The 21650-nt window shown below is 35.2% G+C and overlaps 1 protein-coding gene across 10 annotated transcripts in view; it reads right to left on the bottom strand.

Annotated features, from left to right (window-relative positions):
- The window catches only part of LOC128238309 (mitogen-activated protein kinase kinase kinase 15-like), a 280117-nt gene that overhangs the window by 29919 nt on the left and 228548 nt on the right, over positions 1-21650 (bottom strand). For all 10 annotated transcript variants that reach the window (XM_052954094.1, XM_052954098.1, XM_052954095.1 and 7 more), the window contains 3 exons: positions 19907-20051; positions 18695-18774; positions 11811-11916 (listed from right to left, as the gene is read on the bottom strand). In XM_052954094.1, coding sequence (XP_052810054.1) covers positions 11811-11916; positions 18695-18774; positions 19907-20051 — 331 coding nt within the window. The remainder of the gene's footprint in view (positions 1-11810; positions 11917-18694; positions 18775-19906; positions 20052-21650) is intronic.

Raw genomic sequence — 21650 nt, 5'->3', positions numbered from 1 at the left:
AATTAACCTCCAATTATGATAGTTTGTTATTTTGACAAGCACGGTAATTTAGCGACATGCCGCAAACTTTCATAACAATTTTGGCACCTACAACTCGATCTATAGTTCGACTTAAGGGACAAGGAAAATGTGTGAAATTCGACCACTTAGGACTGAAATAGGAGGTTGACATACTGGTTGAGTTTGTAAATCCGAACAGTCTTCAAATACCAAACACTAAACACTAAATCACGCGTTTGTTTACCTCGATCAATAATTCGATGATCTAGATCGATACAAACGCTTGCCTTAGCAACGAATGCGAATTTTTGTCAAGTTTAGGTGAGTATTTTTCTTATAAAAACCCCGTCAAACTCCTAATCAGGTGAAATGTAAATATGCAGCACTTTCCCATTCCCATTGTGTGTTTGATTAGAAATGAAAACAAACTATGACGGAATAGCAATCTATTTTTAAATAAAATATCATTTTTAAAGCGATCGGGATTTACATACTCCATTTCACCGATTGAATGGTGATTTACTGTGCTTGAAATGAACGTTTTGCGTTTATGAATCAAACTATTTTGTGAATGTGTACAGAGGCTGAGGTTTGAACCAAACATTATTAATGCCAAGTTTGAAGTTACTAGAACCAAAACTCGCAAAGATATTGATAAAAAATTGTTCGGATTAACAAACTCAACCAGTAGCGAAAAAATCGAGATAGAAAAATTGGCACAAGCAGATTTATTTTATATAGATTAAGAAGGAATAAATTCGGGACTGGAGAAAAAGGTCGACATAACCGGAAAGTCGAGATATCCGACGTCGACATAGCAAATTTTGGACTGTATATGCAAGATATAGTTATCTAACTTCATTTATAAAAGCTGGATAGTTGGGAACACATGTCTGAAGTTGCAATGCAATACATGATGTATTTGCTGAGATATTTACTTAAAATTAAATGTACATGCAAGACCTTGACCAGAATTTATTAGTCAATTAATAAAGGACCATAATTAGCATTTCATGCTAAATAGAGTTATCTTACTTGGTTATTTTTATAGGCTGGATGGTTCAGTACCATTTTCTATAGTCTCAAATGTAATAAATCAAGTACTTGCTGAGTATTTAACCTACCGTATTATATCATGCATAGGACGCACTTTTTTACCCCCAATTCTCGTCTTAAAAATTGCCTGCTTCCTTTCTATGCTATAAGAATTTCATCTGTTTTTTTCCAAGTCCATTTCAGCTCGAAAATATCCACGGCTGCGAAACAGTGGCTCCAGCTCTTTTAGGAGCTGTGTATAAAAAGGAGCCAATGACACTTCCGAGCTAGAGCAAACGAACGGATATCATCGTAAAACGTAAGTATGACTCGTTATTTTATCTAATATCACAATTATGAGGGCTTATTTGAGAAATCGGGGAATGCAGTGCCATATAAATATGTTTAATCTTCACACGTATTTGGATTATTCTGTAAACATATTGTTTATGGAGTTATAAAACCGATTCTCCCATCAATCACATCAATGTTCACAAACGAAGGTAGAACATTTTCACCAATTTTCAGCTGAATTTCACTCAAGAAGCTTACATTTAAGATAAAACCAGTATTATCGAGTGCTTTTATCTTGTCGGGAATAAAAATGACCGCCTGATTACCGGAATAAGCATGTTTATGGTTGAGCTGGAGCCAAAGCCAGGGAGCTGGAGCCAAAGCGTGGAGACTGAGACAATATGCTGTATAATAATGCATTCAACTGGTCATATTTGGAATAGTTGCAGTTTTTTTTATTTATAACTAGTATTAAGATAGTGTTGTATTTTTTTTAAATATATAATAATTTATGATTATTTAATGTAATTCATCTAATAATGGGCGTTGCTATCACAGAAATGTCGATGGAGCTAAACAATCCTTTCACAACATCTGTATAATTATATGGTTACTGTTTCTTGAACAGTCTTCTAACTCCAATCAGATTCCAAAATAAATGAATAGAAGTGGCCGGATGAAAGAAAAGTGTGTCATCTAACAAAGATTAGATAGACGAAAAACTGGTAAACTATGTGCTAAATTACATCAACTGACCGCTAGTACATCAATCGGATTGAATACGTGTAAGTGTTAATTTTCTTATTTTTCTGTACATTTGATTTATATCTCCTATGTATAAAAAATGAGGTACCCTTTTTACCGACATTAAACGCGAGCTTGGCTTAGATTAAGATAAAACTAGTGTTAATTCTTACAATAATTCATTGTTTCCTGGACCTGCAAGGTGTCTATACAGCATAAGTAAGCACACGATATTAAAGCTGCACTCTCACAGATAAACCGTTTTTACAACTTTTTAATTTTTTTGTCATAATATAATACAACACAGGTTTGCTTTATTATTATGATAACATATTAATATTTTTTTATTAATTAATATAGGGTAATTACACCTTTTTGAGGTCGTTACCATCTGCAAAGGCCCGCAAAATGGTTTACAGCCCGACGAGTAGCGTGAGGGTTGTAAACCATTTGAAGGGCCTTTGCCAAAAGATGGTAACAACCGCAAAAAGGTGTATTAACTATAATGACGTGAATGTGTGGGTTCAAATCCTGACGCAACTCACAATGAATGTTTTAAAGTTTTAATAACGTCCAGAATATAATCACATGTATACAGTTCTATGGAACACCAGTTGAAGTGTCATCAATGATTCTTGTAACACAAGTGTTTAAGTATTTTAAATTTGTAACACAAATTATTAAACACACTTAAAAAACTGTTCCTAGAAATATATATTTGTAACACAATGTCCTTTATTATAACTTTGGTAAAGCACACAAAGTCGAAAATAATATTTGTAACACAATGTCCTGACTTTTGGTAACACACAAAGTATAAAGTAATGTAATGGAACACCATACAATTCGAAGTCCTTAATAAAAGTGATCCTTAGGCTTTTATATGAAACATATTGTTGTTTTAAAAGGTTAAGAAGTAACAAGAATGTCTGAAATGTCTCACTCAGGCTTAGCTATCAAAACTTGTCTAGCTAAGCCTGTTGCATAAAGATTAGTTAGAACATAAAATAATGAAGGTGCTAAAATTAAAGGAAACATGTAGACACAAGAAATAACAGTTTGTTGAAGAATTAAAAACCATTATGAAACCCTTCAGATGTAAAAGGAAATAAAGAAAATGTATGAAATATTGCATATAATTTAAAGGTTCATTGTTATAAAGAATATAAATGAATTCCTCATAAGATAACATTAATTTTCATACCAAATATCATATATTTCATATGAATAAAAGATTTACATCTGAACAGCAAAAGAGACAATATGTACATCAGACTTATGGGACAAAAACATTAAGAACTATTAAATAAAAGATAACAAATATTATGAAGACAGTTTGACACAAAATTGCTTCATAATAGTTCCCCCCAAATACATTTAAGTTTGGACCCCAAACGTTAAAACATTATCTCGAGATTTAATAATTCAAATTTTTGCCTGTTACAGTTGTTTATATAGATGTTTACACAAAAGAGTGAAATGTCCGACTCTGTTACAGCACCCACACTTCTCATCTACAGCAAGACACTCATCTTTTGAATGGTATTCCTGACTGCCACATTGCCGGCAATTGTGTTTTCCTTCCTCATGGTCCCAGTAGTCATCATAACGGTGCACAACGATTTCGCTTGCCATATCTTTCAATTCCTGTCTGGCCTTTTCAATTATTTTTTGTCGTGTCTGTGAGGTCTGGTTGTAACATAGATTTAGATCTTGTAGTTGTTTTTGTGCCTTGTTGAGTCTCTCAACAAGCTTTGAGTTGAGCAGTTTTAGTGGAGCAATCTCTTCTGTATTTGTAGCCTTTTTTGATTCTGATACCATGTGGTCAAGTTTCTTCGTGAGGTCCTGATTTATCTTTATTTGTTTTGACATAGCCTTTGTGTGTATTTCAGATTGACGGTCCAGCTGCTTTGATAGTTCCATGTTTTTGTTGAAATGCACTTGGTCACTAACTTTGAGGTCATTGTTTTGGAGTTTGAGGAAGGAAATTGCTGCACAATGACCTTCAATAGTTGCCTGAAATTTTTCTTGAGGGTTTTTTGAATTTGCCTCACAGTTTGATGTTATTCTAGTCAAAGAGTTGAAGCGCAACTTCTGCAGGTCAGCATCGTCCAGGTGGTGAAATGGCATGTTTTGGGAGTCTTTTCTGTTCATGAAGGCAGTCATTCTTATACGGTCCCGCAGCTGCATCTGACTTTTGCGAAAAGATGTTGACCTGGCTTGGTGTGGAGTACCAGGGGAATTGGTCCGATTGCAGTGGTGGTAAGAATGACTGCGGCATGGCTGGCACATCATGATAACAGGGTAAAAAAGATGATGGTTACTCTTTTGGAAATGGCTGAAATTCATTGTGGAGTCCGTCAGTTTCTTTTATAATGGAAATTTCTCGCTTGGCTGTTGATTGGTCCACACACTCAGAGGTACCGGGAAAGTCACAGCAGCTAAACAGTGCTGTGCCCCAGATTCATCCACCAAACTATAATGACGTGAATGTGTGGGTTCAAATCCTGACGCAACTCACAATGAATGTTTTAAAGTTTTAATAACGTCCAGAATATAATCACATGTATACAGTTCTATGGAACACCAGTTGAAGTGTCATCAATGATTCTTGTAACACAAGTGTTAAAGTATTTTAAATTTGTAACACAAATTATTAAACACACTTATAAAACTGTTCCTAGAAATATATATTTGTAACACAATGTCCTTTATTATAACTTTGGTAAAGCACACAAAGTCGAAAATAATATTTGTAACACAATGTCCTGACTTTTGGTAACACACAAAGTATAAAGTAATGTAATGGAACACCATACAATTCGAAGTCCTTAATAAAAGTGATCCTTAGGCTTTTATATGAAACATATTGTTGTTTTAAAAGGTTAAGAAGTAACAAGAATGTCTGAAATGTCTCACTCTGGCTTAGCTATCAAAACTTGTCTAGCTAAGCCTGTTGCATAAAGATTAGTTAGAACATAAAATAATGAAGGTGCTAAAATTAAAGAAAACATGTAGACACAAGAAATAACAGTTTGTTGAAGAATTAAAAACCATTATGAAACCCTTCAGATGTAAAAGGAAATAAAGAAAATGTATGAAATATTGCATATAATTTAAAGGTTCATTGTTATAAAGAATATAAATGAATTCCTCATAAGATAACATTAATTTTCATACCAAATATCATATATTTCATATGAATAAAAGATTTACATCTGAACAGCAAAAGAGACAATATGTACATCAGACTTATGGGACAAAAACATTAAGAACTATTAAATAAAAGATAACAAATATTATGAAGACAGTTTGACACAAAATTGCTTCATAATAATTAACCATTATTGCATAAAATTACACACCATGAGTAACTTTTTTGTTGAAAAGCTGTTTAATGTCACGAAAATACAGAAACAGTTAGTTCAAAATAACCTCAATAACATGTACTTGTGTGACGTCACGATCGATGACACTGAAAAAGTTTTACATTAAGCTCGAATAGGGCTGCAAAGAAACTCGACAGTTTCATTTTTGTTTCAACGCCATTTTTTTCAGTGTTCAGTCGATTGGAAAGTGTTTTCTTTTTTAGTAATTTACTGGATTACCTGGATTATTTACACACAATACCTATCGGGTAATCGAATAATTATCGATATATTCCTACTTTAACATTTACAGTATATGTTTTGGCAACTAATTTAAACCGGGAAAAAATGTTAAAATGTTCTGGACAAAATGTTCAGCATCTAACAGAGAAAAATATATTTGAAAACTCTTTGATTGCATACGAAGTAATGGAATCATTGTCCATATAAGTCGTTTGTTCTGAATAAAATCAACAGAAATGACTAAAGTTGGGAGGAGTTAAACGTTTTAGACTTAATTTAGTGCTTTTAGAGCAAACAAATAGTCAAATCAACTGCAGAAAGTACTATCTAGTAAACACACATCAGCTTGCCAGGAAAATATATTTCAGAAGGAAATATGTAAATTATATGTGGTTTATTTCATTTCTTTAATGTTTGTATACAGCTATATATGCTGAAATATGTTTTAGTGCAATATTTGCATCGTTGACTCACTTTCGGTAAGAAACCAGGTCGCTCAGTCTACATTGTTATGATGCGGGGTCTGATAGAGCTTATGAAAAGCCGGGAATTAAGGGCACGTGAATTTACTGAATAATGCACGTTTTTTTTACCGATAACGCTCGGGTAATTGCATTTTAACACACCACGATAGTGGACCGAAAACACACATTTTATGCAATAATTGTTATTAACAAAGAATTTATCGTTCAGAATTTGCCGATATTTCTCATCAAAACAGGCATTATCATACAGCGTATTGGCTCAGCCTCCACGCTTTGGCTCTAGCTCCCTGGCTTTGGCTCCAGCTCAACCCAGAAAAGGAGTATAAACATGCTTATTCCGGTAATCAGGCGGTCATTTTTATTCCCGACAAAATAAAAGCACTCGATAATACTGGCTTTATCTTAAATGTAAGCTTCTTGAGTGAAATTCAGCTGAAAATTGGTGAAAATGTTCTACTTTCGTTTGTGAACATTGATGTGTTTGATGGGAGAATCGGTTTTATAACTCCATAAACAATATGTTTACAAAATAATCCAAATACGTGTGAAGATTAAACATATTTATATGGCACTGCATTCCCCGATTTCTCAAATAAGCCCTCATAATTGTGATATTAGATAAAATAACGAGTCATACTTACGTTTTAAGATGATATCCGTTCTTTTGCTCTAGCTTGGAAGTGTCGTTGGCTCCTTTTTATACACAGCTCCTAAAAGAGCTGGAGCCACTGTTTCGCAGCCGTAATATCAGACCAGGGAAGAACGCAGTAATAGTAAGTATCTGTACTGCGTCACCGAAGAGAACAACTGACATAGGTAAAATCACGCAAGTTAACACACGCAGATATATATTGAATGTTTACTTTAAAATGATTTATTGAGAAATAAATTGAAAACAAAGATGAGTGTTTACTTTTTTACAAAAGGGACGGTACTCACAAAAACTTGATGTGAGTCAGCATTTAACTGGATTGAGTTATAACGGCAACGGAATATGGGGAAAGGAGGTAAATATCAATTAATCGTTGTTCATGATTTTAATGTTTCGATATTTTACAAAACATTTTGTTGTATGTTATTGTTTTAAAAAATTAATAAAGGAATGTGCATAACGCAAAGTAGCATTATTGTCACTATCAAATCTTTTTAAATGTGCGAAGGTGTGAAAAACACCCGCTGTCTGTCATTAGACAACATCAATAGATCGAACTATTGCAATGGTATTACCGTATGGTTGTTTGTTCGCACTTTACCCGCCATGCCTTCCACTGGCAAGGATAATTACCGACACGCATTAATTATGCCCGACATGCTTTATTCCGCGCAGCGACAAGCCTTATCAAAACAATCATCAGTTTTGACAATACACAGTTATGCAGCGGTTGCAACGGTTGACTTCATTCAGAAGGCATGTCCGAACTACTGCAACGGTTGACTGTCAGTCAGAAGGCGTGTTGGGACTATTACAGCATTTTTATAAGTCTTATAATATGCGTGAATGTTCTCAAAATGTCAAGACTTATATCATTGTTGTGTACACTAAATTACCGAAATGCTAAATTACCGAAATACGACGATAATTATCGAAATACACAAGACAGTTATCGAAATATGCCTTATATACATTTTTTTTTTTTTTACTTCAATATACGTTATAAATACTTTACCAACCTCGATTTTTCGGCTCCGATTTTGACATTTTTCTGCTGCGTCCTATCTTATATATTAAGGGTTTTTACCCATTTTTTCAACTATTTTTTTGCCTGTGTCCTATCTATGCTAGCGTCCTATACATGATATAATACAGTATGTGTGCTTACATGCAAAACCTTCACCAGAATTTCTAAGTCGAATGATAAAAGCCCATTATTTGCATTATATTCATAATAGTGATATCAAACTTAATTAATGAAGTAGGTTATATAGTTTGGAAAACATATCATCAGTTTCAATGTAATATATGATGTATTTGTTGGGATAATGACTTAAAGGTTTTCATCCAAAACCAAAGTGTGACACCGACCCCGAAGCTAGGGTGAGTAGTATAGCGCTCCTTTTTCTTTGAATAGCCAAGCAAAAGAACCCAGAAAATTTTACCTATTAACCTAGTTTTTGATACCACATGTCTTAGTTCAAATCAGCTCTACAATTCATCAGGGAAAACATTTTGATAAAGTTTCATGACCAAATAAAATATTTCTAGTGTGTTCCAAATAATTTTCTTAAACATGACCTAGTGAACTAGTTTTAGACCCAATGTGACCTAATTAGACAACCTGTCAAGATTTTATAAAGGGGAACCTTCTGCTCAACCTTGAACATTATACTGACTAAACCCTACCAAGATATGGTTCCCAACAGAAAAAAATGTGGCGAAGGTACAGACAGTGCCAAAACAATATGCCCCTTCAAAACTTGGTAAAGCTGGGTATTATTAACCCTCCAAGTTGGTGCAAACATACAGATTTAGTGTTAACCTACAGTAATCTTCAGTGAAAATGGTTTGGAACTAACAAGCTCATCAGATAGAGGATAAATTTGTGAAACAAAATTAGTTTGCAGGCACCATAATCAAAGGCAGTAATGTCAGGTGCGTCCATGCTTCCCGGTTCATTGTTTTGAGTGATAAACGTCCTTGGTTCGGTGAGTATTACCACTGTTTTCTATATGTTTCAACGATAATTTTTAGAAACGACCTTGTGCACCGAATGAAGAGCAATTGCTCGTTTACGAAGACGCTTGTTTTGGATCAAAACAATGTCTGTATTAAAATATCTTGTGAAAACAATGCACGTTCTTACTAGGCTTCCCGACTCACTCAATGCATTTTTTGCTTCAAAACAACTATTTAATACCGTTCTCTTGCGTACAAACCCCACCCGATGCTTTGTTTTGGGCAATAACAGTTATTGCTATTGATTACCGAATGCATACAGCTAATTTTGGAGTTAAAACGGCTCATTTACGAAAATGCTTGCTGGTCCATTCTGTACATTTTTAGAAGCTAGGTTCATCCCAAATCTGGAAGATCTATGGCACACTGTATTTACCCGAATTACCAGTCGTTTTGTTTTAGTTTTCACAAAAGTTAATTTTGTTAATTATATAATTAAATAAGAGGGTGTACAGATATATAATTTATATTTTCAGGGAATAAAAGATGAAACGAAAGAAGAGATCAAACATGAATCTAAATAGACAAAAACAAGATGTTTTAAGGTAGTCCATATAAACGACAAAATAAATGAATACTTGATGATAAAATAAAAATAGAGGTTCTTTATATATTAAAGGCACTATACACCAGACTGGCACCAAAAAAGATTTTTTTCTGTAAAGAAATTCAAGACAAGTATTTAAGGAAATGTTTTACTCTTTCATATCATTAATGTAGAAAAAGAAATCGAGTCAGAGACCGGGCTGGGACCAGTGTCACCAAAATTGCAGTCCAGTGTGGTTTCCACTGTGCTACGAAGGCTGACCCTAAACGGTTGGAATACTTGAGCTATATTCCTGACTTGGTTAGAGTCTATTGGTCATTATTGCGCTGAAAATGGTCATTTTCGCACTGGAAAGATCCCAGGTGGTTAATATTGCGCTAGACTGGTCATTATCGCCCTGGTCAGTTTCGACCTCTCAAATTTATCGTGGTTTTCGTGGATTTTCGTGTTCATTTTCGTGTTCAGTGTCAAGAATGGGTCTGAAAAATGTTACCACTCCCTTCTCCGGGGGTACAAAAAAGTTATCTTTAAGACTTTTTTTCCGGCGTGGTTATTTTTTTTCTGAGCACTGGAAATTGTTGGCTGTTTGTGCTATGGCAGGTTTTTTTTACGCCCTTTTATATAAAAAAAAACGCATAAAAATATCTTTAACCGTTTTCGAGCTGTAGGGGGTAGGGTCCCCGGGGGACTTTAGGGAAATTAGTAAGAAATTGAGGAGTCCAAATTGGGGTTTCTAATGTGTTTTTTTGTGTTTAGAGACGTGAAATACCTGTTTCTAGAGTGTTTGGTCGCTTCTTTAGTGGTTGACTATCTATTCGGTTATATCACGTGATGACATCGACTAGCGAATCACGCATTACGGGAATGAATTCCACTAAGAAGACATACCTAGTAATCTTTTTTAATTGAAACAAATACGAAAAAACTGCGAAAAATAAATTAATTTTGAACTATGTGGTACTTCGGTTAGTAAGTTTCAATGCATTGTACAAATCGATACGAAGTTTATGTCAGGTTTCGACAATTTTCTCTCTTTTTCGCTATTTCATCATACGGAGTACAGCCCCTTTAAAATTGCTAATGTAATAATGTAAGGCAAAATTGTGGATTTTTTAAAACTACCTTTTTAGGAAATAGCAATGAAAAGAAACTAAGAGTTTACCTTAAATAGTGTGCTATATGTTTACTTTGGCAATCGAAATAAAAAGAGACGCAACCTGCAGGAAACAGTCAACAATTTAAGGTCTTAAAACTCTTTTATGTAAAGACATTACCGTGTCTCGACTTACAATATAACCTCCAAAAATAATGACAGTTCTACTTTAAGTAGAGAGCCCTGTCAGTGTGTATACCACGTGATAAATATTGTCATAAACACTACGTCGGAAAAAAAAATTGCTTCGTATGAAGACTTTTAACAAAGATAACGTTCCTATTTATTCACCATTTTAAATGAAATATAGCGCAGTCTACGCCGCTAAAGGAGCACCGCCTTCGGTCGTTTACCAGTGTTTGATTGAGAGTTTAGTTTCTTAAAACACTTTGACAAAAATTTTCACAATATGGCCGTCTGACAGAGCACTGTCAAAACATTAGTTTGGAAACAGGTTTGTCGAAGTGATTGATTAAACTAATCACCTTATCAAACTCCGGTAAAACAATGAAGGCGGAACTCCTTAGGAGGCATAGACTGCCCTTTGTTTCATTTAAAATGGTGCAGTGATTGAAAAGTTATCTTCGATTTAAGTCTTCATTTTAAGCAAAAAGTTGCCTTCCAACGTAGCATATATAACGCAATTTATCACGAGGTATACACACACTGCCTGAACAAAATTACCTTTCTTTGACGTGCTTTAGAACATATACATGCATTTTAAAAAAATCGACGCCTTTTATTCGTTATTTTAATGTGCCATAGATCTTCCAGATTTGGGATGAACCTAGGTTCTAAAAATGTACAGAATGAACCAGCAAGCATTTTCGTAAATGAGCCTATTTAACTCCAAAATTGGCGGTCTGCATTTAGAAATCAATAGCAATAACTGTTATTGCCCAAAACAAAGCATCGGGTGGGGTTTGTACGCAAGAGAACGGTATTAAATAGTTGTTTTGAAGCAAAAAATGCATTGAGTGAGTCGGGAAGCCTAGTAAGAACGTGCATTGTTTTCACGAGATATTTTAATACAGACATTGTTTTGATCCAAAACAAGCGTCTTCGTAAACGAGCAATTGCTCTTCATTCGGTGCACAAGGTCGTTTCTAAAAATTATCGTTGAAACATATAGAAAACAGTGGTAATACTCACCGAACCAAGGACGTTTATCACTCAAAACAATGAACCGGGAAGCATGGACGCACCTGACATTACTGCCCTTGATAATAAAGCATATATGTTTTATTGGGAAGCTTGCACATGTTACCTGGTGATAACACAGTGATGGCAGCCTGGGTGGCAGAGCGCAGCAGGTTGTCCAGAGCAAACATCCAATGGGGCTGGATATCACGACCCTTCAGGTTACCACTCACCTACAACACAGTCAACACTTGACTATATACCTGGGAAATCTAAATATTCAAATCAGCCCAATTTTCAAAGTTTATATTTAAACCAAGTTTTGTGTTTTTCCAAATTTCTCTGGGAAACTACAGAACTAAAATATTCTTCTTTAAACATTTTCAAATATTTTTAAGCAGTTTCAATATAGCATTATCAATGACATATTACAGAGTCGCTGGATATGTCTCAGGGCATAGGGGGTGGTTTTGGGATGGGTGTTCCCCTCCTGGTAGTCTGGGTTCTGACATTTTCTACATGTATTCATTTACAAGCTTAAACACTTAAACACATGTTAAAGGGTGAATTATTGAATAAACCCAGTAAATTTAACTGATAAGTATTGTTTTGATCTTGTCAGATAGATCTGTTTCACATAAATATACTGGCTAAGCTTGGCAGATTGTAAATATAAACCCATGTGTTAATGCAATAATGTTCATCTCTTGATCCTAACCAATCTGCCTACCAAGTATGAGGTCCCTGAGACCTAGCCTTTTTCAGTTTTTGATTGGAAATGGATATTCAGCCAAAGGTCACCACAACCTTGACCAATTTTCCTTAAATGTACATTAAAATTATAAGGTTTACAATTTATTAACATCAAATAAATGAATAATAACTTTGAAATTGTGAGCGACACAAGATAAACAAGTCCTATATGCAAATGTACTGAGTATGTGCAGCGGGAAACAAACGCCCAGTTGCACAATTTTTATCGCCTTAACAACATTCCCCTAAGATTATATGACTCTAGGTGAAATAATATGTATTTCATACCGACACAAGTCCTAAAATGCCAATTTTTGCTATTTTTGACATAACTCTGGTTTTAAATAGTGCAGCAGGAAATAAACCCCAGGGGTACAACTTCATCACCCCAACAACATTCCCCTAAACATCCATGACTCTTAGTCATATAATTCTGGATTTTTGACTGACAAAAATTCGCATCATCCTTATAGATTGAATTGCACAGGAATATTCAAATACTTGAATATTTGATCGAATGTTTGGTATTCAAATGTCAAAATCAGTATTCAAATATTCAATGTTTTTGTTAAATAAATAATATAAACCATTTGCCTGGCATTAGGGGCAAATCATTATAAAAACAAGACAAACAAACTCAATACACAGCAACAAAGTTGACATGAATGACATGTGCTAGGTATGTGCTATAAAATGTTTTCCATGTCTTGATATAATGTTCATGCTTTGAGATTCCTGTGTTGTTGTACAATAGATGAGTCAAAATCTATGTTTGTTTTTGTTTTCCTTAGTTATTATTATAGAAAAGGTTGAAATTTAAGAATATATTCCAACAAAAAGCTATATATTTTGAAAAAACAAAATGATGTTGATATTTGTAAACAATGAGAAATTCTAAGATTAGCATATTTTGAAATTTCCCGGTTAAATGGCCCCATTGGAGTGTCATTCCCTGCATGGGCATTGCAGCATGTTCTAGGATTAGCTAAATTTCAACGGTTTTCTATTATTAGTAGGGATGGCAACAAGTAATAATATTGGTACTGGAGTACTCAGACAATCTTCCGAACGGGTACTCAGGTACTCAATTACTCGGATAACTTAAATTGGTTTTTGGGAAAGACAAGTTTGTGTTGGTTGTAATATTGGCCATTTCATTATGTACCTTAACAGAGAAATTAATAAAAAGAAAACAAATGTTGTTTCATGCTTTTAATTTGCCATTTTGATTTCATTTTATACCTATATATGTACTACAATATAAATGGAAAGTAAAACTAGGATCATATTCGAGCGTCCAGATGATTGAGACAACACTCAATAATGATTACATTCAGAATTACAATACATGAAAATTATTTAAGAATTGTTTAGTTGTTTTTTGTACAAAATACTATTTAAAATGACAGTTTTTCACTGAACTTTTATTGTTTTCCTCATTAATATTCATTTTTTCATGATCAGGATATCCACCAATCAATTGTGATAATCATTGCAAAAAAAATACTCCCATTCAGGAACCATTGCACGTAATGGTCGTTACTAATTTGCTCGTCAATGTCCACTGTTTTGTGAAAACTCTCTAATTGTTAAACAGTACAATTCTGTAGGAGATGTACCACTATCAAAACTTCTTTAATTGACATCAGTGCTATTTGCAAATTAGGGCCCTTTGTTGACAGTTTGCAACTCTCACAACAACTGTCAATTAATTTATTAGTGTTAATTGTGTACACAGCGGGGATAATAGGGATCGTAAATTGTCTGCTTGGAAACGCGCCAGATCTGCTACTTACATCTGTTAATCGTGATTTTGGGGAATTCTATAAACAAAATTTGTTTGAGTACTCAAGTACTCGGGTGCTTAGAGGAGTGATAGAGTGACTTGAGTACTCTGGTACTCTTTGCCATCCCTAATTATTAGTGACGTTGACATTGATCTAAAAAGCCCATAATTCAATCCAATTAAAGGTCTCCATAAACTCTTCCTAAATACAAAGTTTAGTCAAGATATGTCAACACAAACTAAAGTAATTTGATTTCAACTGCTTTTGCTGTTTTTTCTATATTTTAGTAACATTGACCTTGACCTTAAACCGATTGACCACAAATGCAATCCCATATTAGATCTTCATAAATTTTCCTAAATACCAAGTAGAGTCAAGATATATCAACCGTAACAAAAGTTAGGCCTAAAAAAAAAATAGGTCTGTTTCCTGTAACCCGACCGACCGTAATTTTTTTATGCCCCAAAATTCGAAAAATCAGATTTTTAGCGATCTCTGGCCTGTGATGAAAACGATAATTTAAATAATTTAGTAGTGTCCAAACTCGTCACATAGTTACAAATGTCTCCGGTTTGACAAGTTGAAACAATGGCAAAAAGCTTAATTGCTGTGACATTAAACTGCAGGGCTTTCAATTGACCTGAGAGTCCGGGTTCTGACGCACAGAAATCGTAAATGAACCGAAATTGACGCATTATACATTTGTAGTATGCGTCAGTTTTGACCTGAGATATTTCGGTGTGAGAGTCGGTATCATCTGAAAGGAGCCTCAATGCAGGATCTGAATGTTTGTTTAACCCGCAACATCAATTAACACCCGAAGTGACAAGTTATTATCGATCTGGTATCTGATCGGTAACCATGTCAATTAGCAGCACTTAAACTCATTAATGTAATATTAACTCCACCCATTATGCAAATTAACGGATACCTTCTGCTTTTTCGCTAAGTGCAATGGTTTTGAAAAACAACAATGCTAAGATATATTTTGTTCATCTATTTTAAGTTGCTTTATTATATCTCCGGTTAATTAAAAAAAATAATCTTATAAGCTTTTAATGAGTTAACAGAAAATTAAACATTTTTCGTACCACATGGTCTAAAAAGCGCAGGGAACAGGTGCACGCTAACTTCCTGTCAATTTTAATGAAAGTGAAAGGAGAACTGTGTAGATCATTGTCAGTGTAACAGTTAAGTTCTATAACAAAACAGCATTGTATGGTTATGGTTATGCCATTCATGAAAAATTCAATATTGCAATATTTGCAATAGGAATGTTGAATGTTTTTGTTTACTTCCAGAAAAAAAGATTGACCTGAAAGTTAAAGTAAGAAAGATGTCGTTGCAACTAAACGATCGCTGGTGCATATTGGAATTTGACAAGGATGCATTGGGTTACATAACGAAGATGCATTAACTAAATAATATATTACTAATACTTATTTTTTAACCACTGTAGTCCAGTCGAGTCCAGAAAAGGAAATAAGACAATGTATTCTATTAAAAGTTATATTGATTATTTTTCATCGTGCTTGAGATTTTTACAGAATGAACAGTGGATCTAATACAGCAGATCTTTTTAAAACACTGAAAATTGTTAACAAAATTAAGTTGTGGAAACTATTTAATGAAGGTACTAGTGTACTTAAAGTTTTGCTGTTTTACTGTTTAAAAAAGAAAATGGTATTAATTTTTTATCAGTCAGTCTAAGCTTTTTTATATGATTTTAGTCTATTTAAACATATTCCAGTCCAATCTATCATTTTAAAATGTTCCCTGGCTACCGAGTCAGTAGGTAAGGTTTTAGTGTCCAAGCAGTGAACAGCGTAGACAATTGGTCTACACTGGTCCCAAAGACCTGTACAATATATTCTGACAGCACTCTAAGAGTTAAATGGTTTAGTCATTAACTCTAGTCATTTATCAATCGAAGTATTGATTTATATAAAATTAAGTTTTGTGGAGATTCTTGCCTGTTCCTGTTGTAACAGCATTTTATTTTATAATAGTTGTCATGTATATCTAATTGTAATTCAACTTGATATTATTACACTGTCTATTTTAAAATAGTTTGTGCAATAATATCATGTTTTATTACTACAAAATGTATGCATTTTGAAAGTTTTGTTTAAAACATTTGCCAAAAATAAATTGTCTAAATGTTATTTGATTCACTTTTTCACTAGGTTATATTTGCAAAGTCTAAAGATGAACTGCTTTCCTGATGAACATACTGACAATGCTCAAAATTGCACATAATGTTGCCACCGCTGGGAGTCGAACCCATGGCTTGCCCTTTAAAAGGATGCATTCTACAACTGAAATACATGTACCATGGCTAAAAATAACTGATAAACAATGCTGTTTCTTTGTCAAGCTTCACCTATATATAGATGTGAAAAAATCACTTAGTCTTGATTTATTACAATGATGATGTATTTTATGTTTTGATGAATGCCTAAAGAAAACATGAACCTTAGCAAAAAGTGATATGCAAATGGAAATAAATCTGAATATTTGGAAATTTGATATTCATTCCATTTTCTCTATTCGTCTGATAGTAATCATTTCTGATAGCAGATTTTTCATCCACTTTAGAGGAAGGTAAGCCAATAAAATTGTGCAAATTGTGTAAATAAACATTTGAAAAGAGAAAAGAGTAAAAAAAAATGTCTTTTAAAGTGGTGTAGTGGTGGCACAGAGGGTGGTGATAATAGCAGGATGGTTTAGTGTTGGGCAGAGGATGGTGTGGAAGAGCAGGATGGTGTAGTAGGGGCAGAGGATGGTGTGGAAGAGCAGGGTGGTGTAGTAGTGGGCAGAAGATGGTGTGGAAGAGCAGGGTGGTGTAGTGGTGGCACAGAGGGTGGTGTTGATAGCAGGGTGGTGTAGTGGTGGGGCAGAGGATGGTGTAGAAGAGCAGGATGGTGTAGTGGTGGCACAGAGGGTGGTGTTGATAGCAGGGTGGTGTAGTGGTGGGGCCTAGGATGGTGTGGAAGAGCAGGGTGGTTTAGTGGTGGGGCAGAGGATGGTGTGGAAGAGCAGGGTGGTGTAGTGGTGGGGCAGATGATTGTATGGAAGAGCAGGATGGTGTAGTGGTGGGGCAGAGAGTGGGAATGATAGCAGGATGGTGTATTGTAGGGGTAGAGAATGGTGTTGAAGAGCAGGTTGGTGTAGTGTTGGGGCAGAGGATGGTGATGAAGAGCAGGGTGGTGTAGTGTTGAGGCAGAGGATGGTGTGGAAGAGCAGAGTGGTATAGTGGTGGGGCAGAGGATGGTGTGGAAGAGCAGGATGGTGTAGTGGTGGCACAGAGGGTGGTGTTGATAGCAGGATGGTGTAGTGGTGGGGCCTAGGATGGTGTGGAAGAGCAGGGTGGTGTAGTGTTGGGGCAGAGGATGGTGTGGAAGAGCAGGATGGTTTAGTGGTGGGACAGAGGCTTGTGTGGAAGAGCAGGATGGTGTAGTGATGGGGCAGAAAGTGGGGATGATAGCAGGATGGTGTATTGTAGGGGTAGTGGTTGGTGTTGAAGAGCAGGTTGGTGTAGTGGTGGGGCAGAGGATGGTGTTGAAGAGCAGGGTGGTGTCGTGTTGAGGCAGAGGATGGTGTGAAAGAGCAGAGTGGTAAAGTGGTGGGGCAGAGGATGGTGTGGAAGAGCATGATGGTGTAGTGGTGGCCCAGAGGGTGGTGATGATAGCAGGGTGGTTTAGTGGTGGGGCCTAGGATGGTGTTGAAGAGCAGGATGGTGTAGTGGTGGCGCAGAGGATGGTGTGGAAACGCAGGATGGTGTAGAGGTGGGGCAGAGGGTGGTGACTATAGCAGGATGGTATAGTGGTGGGGCAGAGGATGGTGTGGAATAGCAGGATGGTGTAGTGGTGAGGCAGATGGTGGTGACGATAGCAGGGTGGTGTAGTGGTGAGGCAGAAGATGGTGTGGAAATGCAGGATGGTGTAGAGGTGGGGCAGAGGGTGGTGACGATAGCAGGGTGGTGAAATGGTGGAGCAGAGGATAGTGTGGAAGAGCAGGATGGTGTAGTGGTGGGGCAGATATTGGTGTTAAAGAGCAGGGTGTTGTATTGGTTGGACAGAGAGTGATGTTGAAGAGCATCACATTCACATGAATTAAGCATGAAGACTGTTTTACATTTGAAAAATAATAGCTCTACAGAGATTTATATATGTAATGATAAAATAAAGAAATAGTGATGGAATGTTTGCTCATACTGTTATAAGTCGGTTTATTTAGATAATGATTATGATACTATTCAAGCAAATCGAATAATTGGAAGTGCCTTATTGGAAATAAAGCCAAGGAAACAAACCAAGGTGTATAATTCTAACCCGATATTTAAGATCAGGGTGATGGGAAAGTGGGTTATGCTGAAGGGCAGGGTATTAAATGGTAGGTAGAGTAATATAAGGATGGCTACGTTTTTGGTTAGAAGGGTTGTAAAGTGAAGGGATGGTGCCGTACTTACAGCCTCCTGGAACACATACAGGGCCAGCTGGAGCTCGATAAGGGCTGTGTGGTCATACTCCATCATCTCACGTACAGTGTCTGCAAAAACACAAACACTTGTTTGCTTAAGAAATCTTTTACAATAAGTAAAGGCATGAACAGAGTGTCTAGCAGATAGTTGATGCCTCTTTTTTATGTCAAATATATCAAAAATCGACAGTCAAAAAGAGGGTATATAACTATATAGGGAAATATAGGGAAACCCAGTCATTACTCTCTAGCAACACTAGGGTACTCTCTAGCAATATGGTTTAAGCTTCATATCTTGTGCTATGATGTTTCTAATGTGACATTTTCATTTTGATGTGGCATAATTATTCCGGGCACTTTCATGTGCCTACTATTATTACAAATAAATCCTTATACGTAAATGACTGGGTATTAGACGCATTTTTCCCTTTCGATGCAAAAAATGCCTGCGTATAATACCCAGTAACAATTTTTTGAACTTTTTTTCTGAGGTCGATTTCAAGATGAGAGTTTGTTTACATTTATGTAGAAAGGGATGATACTCGGGTCATATTGATCGAGTATATACGGGTTAAAACGGCAGTTGAAGATTGGGATACGGTATATCGTAAGACGTTTATAATTTAAACAAAAATATTTTTCGAATAAAGTTATTCAATATTATTTTGAATAATAAATTGAATTGAACAATAATTAAACTTGCATATAAAAAAACAAAGTTGGGCACTGTCAAAATATTTTTTGTCAGTTGTACGATTAGGTGTGTGAAAAACTCGACTGCCTTTAACCTGTTTACATACCAATACTATGACCTGTTGCGATAATGGTCTTGTTTTTTCGCACTTTGTCACATTCTTTATTCTTTTCTGTAGGTGTTGACATTTTGAGAACAAACCCGTACAATATAAGGTTTATGCATAACTTAACTTTTCATTCTGGACAGTTTATTGTTTACGATGTATTATCATTGTATGGTTTTAAAGATAACTGTCGCCATTTTCACGATTTTTTTTTTTTGTCACTGTCAACAAACATGGTGGCCGAAAATGCCAGACGATTTGACATTTTTTTTAATGCGTCTTTTAACCAAAAACATAGATTAAAAGTTTTTTTCTCAGACTTTTCACAGATTTTTACCCCTGCGTCTAATTCCCCCTATCATCTTATACCCAGTCATTTACGGTATACAGATTGTACAAACCTAGGGCCTCCTTGATGACATTGGTGTCCTGGTCCTGCACATAGTCCCTTAGAGCCTTCATCAGAATGAGCAGGTGGTCTCGGGTCAGCTTTGGGTTGGAGATGGTGGCATCACGGTGAATCATCTGCATCCATGTTTCTATCACCTGAAAACACAAGGCCCACATACTGGTATCAGCCTTGCACAACGTACTAGAGGTCAAACCAAACTGGTAGATCTAACAGATAGTACATCTAGTATTACATTCAAATCAATAAGTCAACTAGTTTCATTCTAATTCATACAATGTTGCATCTCTAGATATCTTTTCTAATTCACAAAACAATTGAAACTATAACATGATCAAATTTCATGAAGATCAACAGAATATTCCATTTGTGTGAGGAAAAATAAACAATGCATAAATACATCAACTTTTTCTATTAGATAAGTCCCAGAGACCTAGTTTTTGACCACAGAGACCTAGTTTTTGACCCCAGATGACACACTTAAACAACTCATGCATTTCATGCACACAAATATTTTTAAAAAGGTGAATTTAAATTTAAATCTAGAACAGGGAAAAATCTTGTCAAATTTCTAACCTCATGACTTAGTTTTTTAACAAAGATACATCATATTCACAACAGTCTTAGATACAATGCAGGCAAATATTCGGAACAAGTTTCATACATGCCATATTTTCTGGAGACCATCCAGAGGGATTTGTTCAAAAGGCTGAAAATTCAGGGGGATTTTGGTTGTATTCAGGGGGATTTTTTTAGCAGGTCTAAGTTGGCGAAATTTTAAAGTATTTTTAAACGCAAGTACGAAAAAATGAATTCACATATAGTTTGCTTTGAAAACCTCTTAATTTTTTCATTATACAGAATTATTTTAAGTCATGATTTATCATATTCTTATGATACACTGTCATGTCATACTGTAATGCTCTTGCAGAACAAAATATGTCATTGGAAAAATATGTTTTCGAGACAATTAAATTAAATTTACCTTCCTTCAAAGTCTTTTAAAAAAATGTGCTTAATTCTATCAGCTTGATGACTTTCAGACAATAAGAGAATAGAATAAATATTATAAATTTCTTCCTTCCAAAATAGTAATATTTCTTTGCCTTTGATAATTACTACAAATTAATTGATCACTTGTTGTAAAAGTTTCCTTTTGGCATTTCACCCTTGTGGAGTCTTTTTTACATTCAGTTTCACTCACATACTGTGGTTTCACTTACTTTGTCATTATTGCCTGATGTAAAATTTCTAAAAAAAAAAAAAAAAAAGATTTTTTTTTTTATAAATTCCGGGGGATTTTTATCTCCCGCCGGAAGACCGGGGGATGGATCGAAATTCCGGGGGATTTTTCCTCCCGCCGGGGGATATGGCATGTATGAAGTTTTATAAAGATTTGATGGAAAATTTCGAATTAATAACATGGAAAAAATATTTCCTTAAATTTGTCCTGAGGTGACCCATACTGACAAATATTCAAAACAATAAGTACTATATTATACTATACATAGGATGCACTTTTTTTACCCCAGATTATATTGTCTAAAAGTGTCGTTTTTCTCAAGTCCATTTCAGGCCGAAAATGTTGGACTGAAGACGAACATGGCAATGGTAAGTCCCAGTACTATATCCACCGAAGAAAACAACTGACGCAGGTTAAATCACGCAAATTAACACATGCGTAAATATGTTGAATGTTAATTTACTTTAAAATGATTTATTCAGAAAATAAACAA

The sequence above is a fragment of the Mya arenaria genome, chromosome 6 (genome assembly GCF_026914265.1).
Source record: "Mya arenaria isolate MELC-2E11 chromosome 6, ASM2691426v1".
NCBI classification, from domain to species: Eukaryota; Metazoa; Mollusca; class Bivalvia; order Myida; family Myidae; genus Mya; species Mya arenaria.
Note: the sequence above shows the minus strand (reverse complement) of the source record. Positions and strands in the feature narration are given on the sequence as shown.